At 44.5% G+C, this 15,498-nt stretch overlaps 1 protein-coding gene across 1 annotated transcript in view; it reads left to right on the forward strand.

Moving 5' to 3' along the window:
* The window catches only part of TIMP3 (TIMP metallopeptidase inhibitor 3), a 62,415-nt gene that overhangs the window by 42,717 nt on the left and 4,200 nt on the right, over positions 1-15,498 (forward strand). Inside the window, exons 2-4 of the mRNA XM_072655852.1 lie at positions 4,790-4,872; positions 13,631-13,742; positions 14,356-14,477. Of these exons, the coding sequence (XP_072511953.1) occupies positions 4,790-4,872; positions 13,631-13,742; positions 14,356-14,477 (317 nt within the window). The remainder of the gene's footprint in view (positions 1-4,789; positions 4,873-13,630; positions 13,743-14,355; positions 14,478-15,498) is intronic.

The raw sequence follows: 15,498 nt of genomic DNA on the forward strand, positions 1-15,498 counted from the left end.
GGTGGTAGTGGGGGTGGGACTAGCTTCACATAGAAAGTGGTGTTTGAGGTCTATCTTGAAGGATCCCAGGGATATTAAGAGACAGAAATGAGGCTGGAGGACATTCCAGGTGTGTGTGTGTGTGGGGGGGGATAGCCTGGGGAAAGGCTAGATGAAAGAAAAAGTAAGAAGACATGATTATTCGCACACAGGGTGGAGAACTGCGAGTCACATGGACTGTCCATTCCTATGTGAGCAGGTAAAGAGAAGTTGAAGTCTTTTAGGTGGGTATATTGGAGACAAGGTTAGACTCAAACTTTGTCCTCATGTAGGGGAAATGCTGTTTGGGGGGTTGGAGTAGGTGGCCTTTTGGCCCCCTAGACTGCTGGAGAAACAGGAATTCAATTATAAACCCTAATAAAAGAGGTCTGGATTCAATTGACAGAGAGATGGGGGAGCTGAGAGATGCAGCCACTCATTGGGTATCTGCCTCCCCTTTGAATATGCTAATTCATAGCATGTGGAAAACCTCTGGAAACAGGCTAATAGGCACATTGGCAGTGGGGCTCTGTTTGCCACCAGAATTCCATTTCTGTTTAAAGTCTGGGCTGCCTGCAGTCCACATGGAGGTTCAAAGTCAATAAAGCAATGATTTTATAGGGGATGAGAGTGCCAAAGCAATGCTCTCTCCTGCCTCCCCTCCTGCTGGGACAGAGAACCAGAAGAGAAAGCTGGGCTTGGAGTCAGGACCCCCTGATCTCTTCCCCTTGGTGGCTATGGAATTGTGATCAAGTTCTAGATCTACCGGAGAATAGATCTCCCAGCCTCAGTTTCCTTTTTTGCTAATCTGAGAGCTTTAGACTAAGACAACTTCAAAGTCATGTTATTTTAATCAATGGACTTCAAAAAGGATTAGTTATGGACTCTGTGCTAGGCATTGTGTTAGGGGCTGTGGATATAAAGAAAAAAGAAAATTCTCCCTGCCTTCAAGCGTACTTTCTGTTGGGGAGGAAACAACATGTGGTAGCTAGGTGGCTAGACTCCTGAGTTTGAATGCTGCCTCTGATACTTACTAGCTGTGTGACCCTGGGCAAGTCACTTCACTTCTGTGTAAACAAGACCAAAAAAAAAAAAAAAGTCCCAAAGTGATGGATAAAAGGCAGGATTTGAACTCTGGTCCCATGACTCCAAATTCTACATTTATCTCAATATGCCAAAATGCCTACTGAGTATCAGTTTCTTTATCTGGAAAATGGGGATAATAATAGCTTCTATCTCCCTACGTTGTTGTGAGAATCAAATAAGTGCTGTATAAATGTTAGCTATTACTGTTTAGTGTTATCATTATTATTATTATACTAGGCACGGTCAGAGATGGGACTTGTGATTTCATTGCTCTAAGGAACTCCTAAATGAACCTCAATTTCCTCATTTATAAAGTGAGAGGGTTTGACCAAGTTGGTGATTTTTAGAGATGAGGGAACTCCTGATACATAGAAAAGTTATGTGACATGTCTAAGGTCGCACAACTAATTAGTGGCCAGCTCAAGAAACTGAGGTTTCTAATCGGATTTCTAATCTAACCCAGTGTCTAATCTAATCTGAGATTCTAATCTGATCTAGTGTTCTTTTTATTATTCCCAAATGTCCTCTTGGGACTGTACGACTGTTCTAGGAGAAACAAACACAAACCCTTAGTTCAGCTGTGACTTCTAAAATTGGACTCAATCCATCAACTCAAGTTGGGTCAGAGTTCAAGGCTACTGGCTCAAAGTTGGGCAGCTGTCACTGTCATGGGGGTTTTGTTTTGCTTTTGGAGAAATGGCATTTCCCTTCTCATCTATACTTCTCCATAGAGAAGTGGCTTGTAGTGAGAAAAGAAGACTCTAGACTCCAGAATGTCTGCCATTTCTATCGCAATTTGAGAGGCAGGAGGGTGAGTGAAAAGAGAGCTGGACTGAGAGCCCTGGGTTCAAGTCTTGCCTTGGAAACATACAGAGTCTGCATGACTTGGCCATGGCCAAAGAGCTGGTAGATAGCAGAGAGGTCATTTCTCCTGACTTCAAAGGCAGAGAACACTGTTTTGGGAAGGGCTTTGTTTGTGAACTCTGCTGGGAGGGGAGCAAATGAAGAAAGACTTGTCGCTACTTGTTTCTGTTCTTGGCCGGGGCTTTTGCTGATTTGTGGGTCTGTATGATCTCATTTCTCTTTGAGATTAGTGTGTTTTATCACACATGCCCTCCTCTCCCTTCACGCAGAACAGTAAGTTGCATTTACTGGGACATTGGGGATCATTGGTTTTTGAGTTAGATTGGACCTTGGAGGTCATCTGGTTCATCCCCCTCTTTTCACAGAGGGGGAAAATGAGAGTGAGATAAAGGTCATAGGATTGTAGGATATACTGGAAGCTGGAAGGGAATTTTAGAGTCCTCTAGTCCTAAGCCCTCATGTTACAGATGAGTAAACTGAGTCCCAAATTGGACAGGGATCATAGATTCAGAGCTGGAAGAAACCTCAGATGACATCTAGTCCAGCACCATTATTTTACAGATTAGGAAACTGAGGCCCAGGGAGGTTAAACTTCTTGCCTAAGGTCCTACTTACTAGTGGTTAAGTGTCACAGGCAGGATTTGAATTCAGGCCCCCTGACTTTCTACTGTCTCATACACAAAGTAGGTTCTTAGTAGCAGCTTATTGAGTGATTGTTTTGTAACATAAAGTACTATGGGAAGGGGAGGTGTGGTGGTGGTAGTAATGGTTGTTGCTGTAGCTGGAAATGAAAAAATAATCTCTCGTGAAAGCCTGGCAAATAGGGAAGGAGAGGGTGAAGTCCATCCTGTCTGTTGCAACCTGCATTTGGCTTCCCTGCCCTTCCAGATGCCTTAGAGATGAGTCCTTATAAACACTGAGAGCATGGAAGGGCTGCCAACAGCCACTAATGCACTTGGGTGGATTTAGACTCACTGGGGGTCTTGGGTGGCGGTCTGGCCAGCTCTGCACTTAGCACAACCTTGGAAATATCCATCTGCCCAAGTGCAGAATTGTGTATGAGTCCATACTGCTAATGCCGTACTCCTCCTTTCTCCCCTTGGGGCCACTGAGGTCTTGTCCTCATCAGCAAAGTGTGTGTGTGGGATTATAAACTCGGTTTGCATCTAGGTTATTCTTTATACCTTACAAAATCCTTCTCAAACCAGAGATATGCAGAATATAAAATGTTTCAATTTTACAAGAAACTAGGGAAACATAAGGAAATGATGTCTCCAAAGCCAGAGGGACTGTCCTGGAGCTTAAATCAAAGACTTGAGAGTTGGGAGAGGCCTCTGAAGCCATTAGCCTAACCTCCCTATTTTACATATGGGGAGACTGAGGCTCAGAGAAGTTATAGGATCATTGATATAAAGTTGGAAAGAACTTCAAAGGCCATATAGTTCAACCTTCTCATCTGAGAGATCAAAAACTGAGGTTTAATCTTGTCCAGTGTTATATAAGTAGCAGGATTTGAATCCAGGTCTCAAGCCTCTAAGTCCAGCACCCATTACAAAGAAAGCACCACAGTTCTTCCTTACTGCAAACCACTTTGTAAGCCTTAAAATGCTACATAAACATAGGGGGCCCAGTGGATGGGAAGCCTGAATGTCAGTTTAGAAGTGATATGACAGGTAACAGGAAACCTCTTGAGGCTGCTGAGTAGGAGATGACATGACAGTTCTATTTGGGGGAGTATTTATTCTGGGAGCAAAGGACAGTGCCCAGCTGCAGCAGGGGAATGAGCCAAGGCAGGGAGAAATGGGACTAGGATGGTGGGGGAAATATCGAAAAGAGGTTAAAATGGCATTAAAATTGGAAAGGAAAAAAGAATAGTCGTATAAAGGAGGGTCAAGTAGGATATCTTGGAATTAGCTAAAGGTTTGAGTCCCACATCTGATACTGTCAACTATAACCCCAGCTTCTAACTTCCCTGGGACTCTATTTTCCTATCTGTTAAATGGGGACAATAGTACTCGACTATTTATCCTGATTTCCTAGAGTATATGAGATGATAGCGTTAGCTGGAAGGAACCTCAGAGGCCAGTTATGGAGTTTAATCCCCTCTTTTCACCAATGAGGAAACTGACAGTTTGACTAAGATCATATAGCTAATGTCTGAAGTGGAATTTGAACTCGGGTCTTCTGCATGCTAACACACAATACCATGCCGCTTTTCAATTGTGAGAAAAGTAATTTTGTATACTTTAAAGCACTACAAATATTGTATTATGATCTTTTTGGGGAGACTGGAAAAAGAACTGACTTTTGGAGTCAGGGACTCTGGGTTCAAACCCTGCCTCAGAATCACACTGCTTCCTCCTCTGTAAAATGAGAGGGTTGGACTCAGGGGTCCCATGAAAGGTTTTCACTGTGCTACAGCTTAGATGCCAGGGCAGGATCCACATGGCATTGCTTCATAGGAGGTTGAAAAGAAGAGTGAGGGGTCAGTGGTACTGAGATCCAGTTTTTTAAAACAGTAAGTAGGAGTGCAGAGGTACATGACTATCTGGGAGAAAAGTTGAGGTGCTAAGCTGTGACTTATTTGTGGAATAAACTTGGACAGTGCCAGTTTTCCCTTTCTCCTCACTCCCTTCATAGTCTTTGCTCATGTAAACAAAATCCTCTTTCCAGTTGGCTCCAAAAATACAAATGAATTTCCAGAGAAACTTGGGCTGGAGACCTCACCCTGAGACATATGCTAGTGGGGTGTGGAGTTGATTTCCCTGTCATTGGAAGCCTCTAGTAAATATCCTTTTCCATATATTCTCTCGTTCTCCAGTGATCCGTGCCAAGGTAGTCGGAAAGAAGCTGGTGAAGGAGGGACCTTTTGGGACTCTGATATACACCATCAAGCAGATGAAGGTGAGTGAGGTGTCTCTCACTTTGGACCCTCTGAGAGATGTCCAAACACATACAGCCCTAACCCTCCATCCTTCTGGAGGCGTAAAGATAACGTCGGGGAGTGACGGGCTGCCCTCTCCTTAAGGCTGAGTATCATTCAAGCAAGAAAACTGGCATCATGGAAAGAATATTCAGCTGGGAATCCATAGATCTGGCTCAGCCATTAAGGAACTGTAGGACCACGGAGAGCCTGGTGTCTTAGAGGGAAGGACCTGGGAGTCAGAAGAACGAGTTAGAAATCTGCTTCAAACTATGTGCTGCACATGGGAGCTAAACCCATTGTCTATTGACTGACACTCACTTTGTCTTAGATCTTAGATCGCTCTCTATGACCAAAAGTTAGAGAAGGTGCCAGACCTGTATTGCTAGAGAGAGGCTACCCCGTGCCAATAAAATCGCTGGTCCAGCGATCTCGTGTTAACTGTGCCAGGAACATAAAAGAAAAGACATAGATTTTGCCCATAAGGAGCTTCTATTCCACATTGTATGTACTTGGCACATAGTAAAGCTTACTTGTATTTTACTCTAAAATTGTTTACTTTTTTACATTCATTAAAAAACATTTTGAGTTCCAATTCTCTCCCTCCCACCCTTTGAGAAAGCAAACAGTATATGAGTCATTCATGTGAAATCATGTAAAACATATTTCCATATTAGCCATGTTGTATAAAAGAAATAGAGAAAGTGAAAGACTTTGGCTTCCGGGTACATTCAGAGTGCATCCCTTCTTTCTCTGGAGGTGGATAGCATTTTTTCATCATGAATCTTTCGAATTGTCTTGGGCCATTGTCTTGATCAGAGTAGCTAAGGTAAGGCTTACTTTTAAATGCTTTTTCACTGATGTATTCATTCTAAGAGGTAGCTACCATTATTGGCTGACTGTCAGAGAAGTATTCAGTGGACAGCTGTAAGTTTCTTTTGGGGCAAAGTCTTTCCCTTTGTAGCATGGACCTTTATGTGCTAAATGAATGAACACATGTAAAGGACTTTGTAAACATCAAAGTACTATATACTTGCTATTATTTATCATATAGATGTATGCACACACACATATGTATACACACATATGCACTTGTTTTGCTCTGGATCAGATTTCGTCATTATAGAGAGCTCTCAACATAAGACTCCCCTCTACTTTTTCAAATCAGCAACTTCTCTGTTGCTTCTAGTCGTACACAGTTGTCTAGGGACACTAAGAGCTTGGGTAATTTTGTGGTCACACAACCAGGAATGGATCAAAGGCAGAACTTGAACCCAGGGCTTCTTGACCTCAAGACAGGCCCTCCATCTACCCTACCACTTTGGCCTTTCTTCACACCTACATAAAAGAGGTTTATAAGTGACTGGTGAATGAATGGGGAAAAAAAAAAGCTAGGTTTTGAGCTGGCTAAATCTTGAAAGATTTAGATTTGAGGTGGGGGGGTGGTCAAGTCATTCTCAGAAGGACTCCTTTCTCTCTGCGGGGTCTTTGCAAATGCCCTGGTGTCCTAAGTGGCTGGATGGGGACACCTCTGGGATGCAGTCCTCTCCTTATGTTCAGATTTCATGTAACCTGCTTCTTAAAATCTTATTTTTTGAATTTCTGGACATTCCCATTGACCTCTTGTTATGTAATGTTAAAAATCCGCCCTGGCTTGCTTCCCTTGGCCTTGGCAGACCCTGTCTTTGTGGAAGGCGGCAGTGATGAGGGAGTGCCGGTGAGGGGTGGGGGTGGTGGCGGCTAGTGTGGGGCAGTTGGGAAACAACAAGCTGGAGGAACCAAGGCCCCACCCCCCCTTTTTAAAGGCCTTGGCAGTGGTCATAGTAAATGTGAAACAGATTAGACAAAGCAGAGGGTCAGAAAGTGCCTGCTCCATAAAAATCTCCTGTTTAAAGAGGAACTTCTGCACCAGCAGCGGAGCTATTGGTAGGGGAGCTGGCACAGAACTCCCCTGGGTCCCTGGGACCAGAGAGGATACCAAACCTTTCAAGGGATGTGGCATCCCCTTCCCTGCTTTGTGGGTCTTAGAAATAGGGGGCCCTACACTAGGAAGAGAATTAGGCTGGTCCTTGAGTGATTCTGAGTCATAAGAGAACCTCGTGCTTTGGGTCAGTCTTCCTGGAAAGCCTCAGGTCAGAGATTTCTGCTTAGGGGTACCCTTTTAGAGCCCACCACAGTAACCGGCACACAGTCAGTGCTTAATAAATACACCTGCTTCACACTAGGAAAGTTGACAAACAAGGAAAACCAAACAAATGTGGGAGAAGCCATGGGAAACCAGGCACTTTAATACACTGTTAGTGGAGCTGTGAATTGGTCTAGCTTTTCTGGAAAACAGTTTGGAACTATGCCCAGCAAGTTATTCAATTGATTAGTGAATGTGTGGAGGGAATACTTGAATCCTCTCATCAATTGAGAAGATGGAGCTGGGGTTCTTCATCTATGTTTCATGGACCCCTTTGGTGAGCTAGGTAGAGTCTCTGGACCCCTTCTCAGAGAGGTGTTTTTAAATGCGTTACACAAAATACACAGGGTTACAAAGGAAACCTATTCTCTTAAAATACATTTAGGAGAACAGTTAGGTGGCACAGTGGATAGAGCATAGGTCCTGGAGTCAGGAGGACCTGAATTCAAAACTGGTCTCAAACTTACTAGCTGTGTGACCCTGGGCAAGTCACTTAACCTTGATTGCTTCCCCCCACCAAAAAAAAAAATACAGTTAGCAAAAATAATTTTTGAAAAAGTTCACAGATCACATAGCTTTGTGACCTTGGTCAAGTTATTTTGTTTTTTTTGGCCTCAGTTTCCTTATCTGTAAAAGAGATAGCACCTTGTACTTGAGCAGGTTCTAATGAGGCTTTCATGAGATGGAACCTGGCCCTAGAATTTCATAGGCATAGGGAACTTCCAGAAGAGGAAAACCCCTTTTATCATTGCGTAGAGGCACCTGTTCTGCATCTTATAATCTTGGAGAGTTGTTTAGACAACTCGGAGATCAAGTGACTTGCTGGGGGTCATACATTAGTGTATGTCTTGAGCAGAACTTGAATTCAGGTCTTTGGGGTTTTAAAACTCTATTGGTCTATTATTTTTCTTATATGTGTGAGGTACTTTAGTTACAAAGTTAGTACTTTAGTTACAAAGAGTTACAAAGTTACTTTGTAACTATTACAAGGATGCATGTCAACTGGTCTGTTTGTGAAGGTCCTCTCTGAGTGGAAACCCCCTTCCATTAATAGAAATCTGCAAGTCATCTGCACACTTTTAGCCTGGGTCAGGACAGCAGCATGTGTCCAAGGTGGGGCATTAGCTTGGGCATTCTCCATGCTAACACTGCTCTTCTCCCGTTATTGCCATGCATTGAGGTATTTACTCCCTTCTAGCCTGATCTCAGAGGTTTCTCCTAACAAGGCTTTTGACTGCTGTCAAATTAGAGAAGATATATAGCTCAATGTGGAATCAACAGGGAAAGGAAATCTGTCTTCCTCTTCCCCATCCTGTTTCCATCTGCTATTCTTCTGGGTTACTTCACCACCATTTAAAGAGCATGAGATAATTTGTTATTTGCTGACCTAGAATCTTCCAGCACCTGAGTGACTGTGGGGTAAACCTCTTCTCCCCAATCTGGAAAACGAGTGGGTGGTCATAGGTGACCTCTGAGGTCTCTTCTAGTCCTAAACCTATATCCTGGGTTTGAATCTTGCTTCTGTCACTCTCTGTCCTATAACTTGGATGCCCTCTCTGGGCCTCAGTTTCCCTATTTGTAAAAATTAAGGGATTCAATGACCTTTAAGGTTCCTTCTAGTATTAATAGGGAGTGAACAGAGTTTAGCAATGGCCCACTCACCAGCCAATTAGCACTTCTTCTGTGACATCTTGCCAAGAGTATATCAGAAAAAAAATATTGTAAAGGAGAGGAGAGACAAGTCCCACGTGTGTGTGTTGGCAGGAGCTCGGGGCCTGTCTGCTATTGCTTTGTTCCGTGGGATTAGTGAGTCTGCCCCAGAGTCAGTCAGGGTGAAAGAGGGCTCCCTCCCAGTAGGACTGAAGGAAGCCTGAATGCAGGACAGAATGTCCACGATTTCTGTTTCTGACAAGACCCTCCCTGAGTGAAATAGCAGGGACAGTTTTTCCATGAACCCTTGGTCTTCCCTCCAACCTAGTTCTGAAGTCAGGGAACCGGAGCTTTCAGTCTCCCTCCAGTACTTAATCTGGGCATGACCCTAGAGCAGTGCCTTCCCTGGGCCTCAGTTGCCTTATTTGTCAAATCATTGTGTTTGGCTAGACGGTCTCTGAGTCTCTTCTAGTTCCTCATCTCTGACCCTAAGTCACGTAGCCTCCTCTCCTAGTCTCTGTTTCTTCATGTGTAAAATTAGTTTAGGTTTAGATGATCTGGGAGGTACCTTCCCACTCTAAATCAGTGGTCATAAATGTCTGTAATCAGACAGTCATCTTGGAAAGGGCAGATGATGTCTGCATGGAAGGGTCAAGAATTTGGGGAAAGAAGGTCGACTTTGAAACCCAACCTCGGTCTAAATCACAAGGGTTTGTGGGGCAGGTGAGAGTGATGGCTGACAGGAGGTGTAGCCCTAATCTGTCTAAGCCTTTATCACTCCGGCAAGACCGTGAGAAAGTGATCCCCTTTGCTGGGGGCTGTTCTCGTTCTCTGGAAAAGTTTCTCCAGCCTTTGGTTGTGGGAGGGACCGCACGTGTGAGACAATGTGTCCAGCCTGAACCATGGGGCTGTCCCGAGGAGCAGGACACTGACTCATGTGTTTCACCTTGACCTTGGGCAGGAAGGGCCCCCTGGGCTAATCTATTTGGCTCTAGCAGTGCCTGCTTCCTTCCTTCAGCTCATGCTTCTAACAAATACATAACTGGGGGGTGGGGAAGGGAGAAAGGGGAGTCTCTTCTGAAGCTTGGTCTCATGGCCTTCCTCCCAGCTGCCAGGGATTTACCCCACCCTGGAACTCACATATACCTGTACTGGCTTCATCACTCATTGAACACTTTCCAGGGACAGCCTTGGTCTGTCCCTTCACCTCTCCATCTAAAAAATGGTGCTGGTAATGACGTGTGCTCCCTACATTTCAGGACCCTTGCAGGGAGGGCCTCTGGAAACATAATCCCTTGGAGGGCAAGATCGGTGTCTTCTAGCTCTTCCCATAAGATGTAGTCTCCTTGAAGACAGGGGTCTTGAAGTCCTACCATCTTGTACCTGGAATGCATAGTAGGTACTTAATAAATGGGTATGGATTGATTTTTTTCTTCCCAGCATGATTCTCTGCATCTCTCCCTCTCTGTAAGGATTTCATTTATAATCAAGGACCTCAAAATCCACCCCTTCAAATCCTTCCTGATTCTATCATGGACACCAACGTCACTCCAAGTCGCTCAGGGTCTCCTTTACCCGTCCCATATATCCACAGTACTCCTCACATCATGCCCCTTCACTCTACTCACAGAGCCAATACCTGGGTTATAACTTCATCTTGTTTCATCTGAACTATGGCAATCGTCTTCTCATTATCCTCCTTTCCCCCTCCCCTCACATTTACATCCCCAACGCATTTAATTTGCAATACCTTAGGGTTTATACTTTCCTCAAACACTCCTGTGAGTTAGGCCAAATAAGCATTATAATCGTCATCCCCATTTGACAAATGAAAGAACTGAGGTTCAGAAAATTCAGTTGAGTTCATTTTATAGCCAGCCAATTTTAACTTGTGAAGGGCCTGTAAGCTCCTTGAGGGTGGTGTCTGGCACACAGCCCTTAAATCCTTTTTGCCATGACTTGTCTGAGGTCCTACACAGAGGTAGGATGGCCAAGGTAGGACTCAAACCTAGTTTTTTTGCAATACAGATTTGTTTTCCTAGTAATTTCTAATGGAAGTAGCATTTCAGGGTTTGGCTACATTTCCCAGGGGTAGAGAAGGGCTAAGAGGGGAGCATGAGGCTGACGTCTAAAGCTCCCCTCTCCTAGCTTGAGCAGATCCACTGCACCCAGTGGGTGCCTGGACCTGCTATGAAGGCCAAAACCCCTCCAGCCTACTGAAACCACAGCTGCAGATAGAAAGGAGCATGAAGTTGCTTTTGATGAGACACCCATGAGGTGATGTCTGGTTTGTATTAATTAGCATAAGCAAATTAATAACTCTTGCCAGAAAAACCGGAATAGAGACTTTGTCCTGTTTATAAACAACAATTCTTTGGAGACCACCATCAGCCCTAATAGGAGAAGACCGGATGGGAAGAGGATTGGGTAACACCCACAATGCCCTCCTCAGCTCACCCACTAACAAGGTTGTTTCAACCCTTAGGAACTTGACCCAGTGGACTCAGTGCCCTCCTGCTGCCCCCTCCCCTCTGCACCTCATGGACTTTATTAAATAGGTGAAAGGTAGCTTCTTGTCTGGCCATGGGCCAAACTGAGAGGAGGATAAGGGGAGGCGCCAGACAGATTTCAGCATCTGCCATCTTCTCTGTAAAATGAAGAGGTCAGATTCAATGGCTTTAAGTCCCTTTCAGATCTAAATCCCGAGATCTTGCCAACATCTCACACTCACAGCCCTCACTGTAACCTCATCTGGACTTAGTTCCTAGAGGAGAGTAGATGGCCTGAGTTGGGAACTTGACTTCAATTGCTTGCTACTTTGGGAACTCCCTTTGTCTTCCTGGGCCTCAATTTCCTCCTTTGTAAAGTAAGAAGATAAACCTCAGAAGTCCCTTCTGGCTCTCGATCGATAAAGCTGTGATCCCAATGTATCTCTGAGATTAGAGGATGGTTCTCTAATGCTTAGTTTATAAAATCTTCCTCTGGGATATTGAATCAGGGAGATGGGGCTCTCTGAGTTCTGCCTTCTGGGGCACCAAAGAGCAAATGAGATTGCATTTCTTCAAGGTAATGAATGCCCTTTCAAATTCTTAGACAGCTGATATTCATGTGGAATAAACCTGAGGCCTTTCACTTTCCTGGGTGTCCTCTTCTGTGTTCTCTCGAGCTTATCCAAAAAGAGGGTGCCCCAAATGGACGGTGACCATCCAAGACCACCCAGATAGGAAGGTCTTCTGGTGCTACCATCACAGTTCTGTCTTCTGTCTCACCTGCCTCTCCATTCTACTGTGTCAGCTCCCAAGGGTTACACACACAGTGATTCAGCCCTAAAAATTCACGTGTTCTATGAGGCACTGGGTGTGACAGGGATAGGACAAATCCAGCTTTTCCACCCTCTTCCCTCCTTTGGATTACTATGGGAATCTATGTGTCTTTAAGGGGAGCTGAGAAACATGGCTACTGTGGGCAGATGCTTGTGGCTCCTTAACCTGGAACTTGGGGATGAGTCCCCAGGTGGCCCAGTTAAGCCTGCATGAATGAAGGAAAGAGGGTTTAGTAAGTCCGTGCTGTGGACAAAGTGCAAGGGGTGATGATTCTGAATCATAGGATCTTGGAGTCCATCTTCCCTAACCTATGCCTGAACAGGAGTACCTTTGATGTACTGGTGGTCACCTACTCTGCATCTCTTGTGATGGGGAACTCAGTACCTCCCACCCAGGTGATTCCACTTTTGTAGAACTTTCATTGTTTTACTTATCTTAAGCTGAAATTTGCCTCTCTTCTACTTCTATCCATTGCTTTAAAATTCTGTCTTCTGGAACCAAGCAGGAAAAAGACTAATCTCTCTTCTATGTATTTGAAGAGAGCTTTTCTATCACCCTCAGTTAAAAATTTCCCCTTTGCTTCAAAGGGTTCTCCGATCGCATTTTGTTAAGATCACCATCCAGGTCATCACTGCCACTACCCTTCCCAAACTGGGGTGCCCATTTTCTTTCTTTGAAAAAGCATTTAGGCGCTTACTCTTTGCAGGCTCTGAAGAGACAAAGAAAGGCAAAATCACCTCCCAGCCTTCAAGGAGCTCACGCTATTATGGAGGATGGTGGGGGAGATAACACCTAAATAGCTAGGTACCTAGAAGGTCCATATAGAGTAAATGGAAGGAAATTTGAGAGGGAAAGGGAAGAGGCAAATCCAAAAATGATTTTCATATACAGACAAAAGGTAGTGACAAAGCTTGTTTAAATTTTTAAAAATAGAATCCAGAATTGAACCTGGTTTTTCAGATATACCTCAGTTTCCTCATCTGGAAAATGAAGGTATTGGCCCAAGGGCCTTGTAGCTCTAGCCATGCAATCCTACGGGATCTGGCCAGGACTTCCTCTTATTGAATACTGTGTTTCTCAAGGCAACCTCGGATTTCATCAGTTTTTAGAACCTACTGTTGATTGACTGAGTATGCCCATGTTTGAAAATCCTGGGATAGTTTGTTTCATGGTGCCAGGCACTGTGAACAAGGAAAGCCACCTGTTTAAATATGGTTTGAAACAAGGGAACTGCATTTTTTGGGTTTGGGATAGAAGGAATGGAGCAGAGAGATGAGGCAGATTAATTAAAGGTGGGGCAAGCTACAGATGCTGACAGACTCAATTGGGGTGTTGGTCAGTTTTGCAAAATTACTTTCTCTTTTATTTGTGATTACAAAGAATGGCTCTTAGGAGGAAGGGGACATATTTGGAAATGAGGAAGATTTATAAAAAACGAAAAAGGCAATGGATTTTTTTAACCTTAAAAAGAATAAAAGAAATGATCATCTGTCCTCGCTGTCTCCTCACCCCCAAACGACAATCCCAAGTTCTGCCAAGTCCTGACATCTAACAGAGACCCTCCCGTTCCTTTCCCCACAGATGTACAGGGGCTTTAGCAAGATGCCCCATGTGCAGTACATCCACACAGAAGCTTCTGAGAGCCTTTGTGGGCTGAAGTTGGAAGTCAACAAATACCAGTATTTGCTGACAGGTAAGAGCCTATCAGTAGAGACAATCCCATCCCCACCTAGAGGCCTACTCTCTGCCAGGGGCCATCTTGGATGGTTACATGTCTGCAGTGGGGAGAGAAGGAAGGAGGAAAAAAAAGAGTTCAAATCTTGTCTCACATACTTGATTATATAATGCCTAGTAGTTCTCTGGACCTCAATTTACTTATCTGTAAATGGAGGACATTTGACTTCTCCACCATCTATTGCTAACTGTATGAACCTGTAGGGATCCCAGACTGATCTTAGTAAGAGACTTCAGAGGCTAGCTCATTCAATGCCCTCATTTTCAGTGAGGAAACTGAGGCCCAGAGATAAGTGATTGATTCCCTCTTAAACTATAGGGACTGGCTCATTTTTTGGTTCTGTATCCCCAAAGTCTTAACAGTACCTGGTCTACAGTGAGTGGTTAGTAATTGCTTGGTGATTGACTGAAAGCCATCAGCCAGGTTCCAGCCACCACCCAAAGCCTAGATCTTTACCCGCCCTGCCTTCCTAACATAAAACCTGCTAGCTAGTTCAGCAGTCTGCTCCCTCCTTAGCTTGATGCCAGGCAGAGAGCTAACCTGACCCTCTGTCTTCTTTCTCTTCCCCCAGGCCGGGTATATGATGGCAAGATGTACACAGGCCTTTGTAACTTTGTGGAGAGATGGGACAGACTCACTCTGTCCCAGCGCAAGGGACTCAACTATCGCTACCACCTTGGATGTAACTGCAAGGTAAGATGATGGGAGTGGGGGAGGGGGTGATAGGGAAACATGGGGAGCTGGATTTGAATCTAGGCTCTGCCCCTCACCTATATGATTTTGGGCAACTTTTTAAATCTTGATTTCTTCATGTGTGAAATAAGTGACTTAGACTATGTGGGTTGTGAGGTTCCTTATGGCTGTCACTCACTGGGCCTCAGTTTCCCCTCTCTGTAAGGTAAGGGGATTAGACCAGCTGGCCTTTGAGCTCCCTGTCATCCTGTGCAGAGGACTGTATTTGGGGAAGGAGGTTGACCTTCTTTCTGGGATTTAAATGGAAGACAGCCAAGTACAAAGGATCCTGCCTGTGGTGATCCGTTGATGGATAGTATGACCACATCCCAGGAGGTGCTTTGCTGAAAGTGAGGGTCACTCTGAAAGCTGAGTCAGAGCCCCAACTGTCCCCTGCCGAGGATGGGGAAGAAAATAATCATGCCTCTTCTTTCTGCCTCACTTGTATGACAAAGTGCCTTTCCCACTACTATGAGGGGAGATGGTGCAAATATTATATTTCCATTTTACAAACAAAGAACTAGAAGAGATCTCAGGGCATCTCATCCAACCTCCTCCTTTGACAAAAGAGGAAACTGTGGCCCAGGGAGGGGACATAACTTGGCCAAAGTCATTCCTAGGACCGTTCATCAATGTGGCCAATCAATGACTCAAAAAAAATTTGGGAAGGATGTGAGAACTGGGAGGGACTTCAGAACACTGAATGTCAGAGTTATGTAACTGGTTAGTGATGGAATAGAGACCCAGGTCTCCTCTTTTGATTTCTTGGCCACGTATGTTTTGGACTCGAATTCAGAGTCAGAGCTACCCATATCTTCATCAAGATAACCCAGTGATCCTTTTGGATCACTTTTTGGTAGCCCTTTGGATGCCATATGGCATAAGGAATCAGATGCTGGATGAAAAGACCTGGGTTCAGATTCCACCTGTGACAACACCACTCTGCCTCAGTTTCCTTATCTGTAAAATGATTCGATTCAGT

Source organism: Notamacropus eugenii, chromosome 3 (assembly GCF_028372415.1).
Source record: "Notamacropus eugenii isolate mMacEug1 chromosome 3, mMacEug1.pri_v2, whole genome shotgun sequence".
Classification (NCBI taxonomy): domain Eukaryota; kingdom Metazoa; phylum Chordata; class Mammalia; order Diprotodontia; family Macropodidae; genus Notamacropus; species Notamacropus eugenii.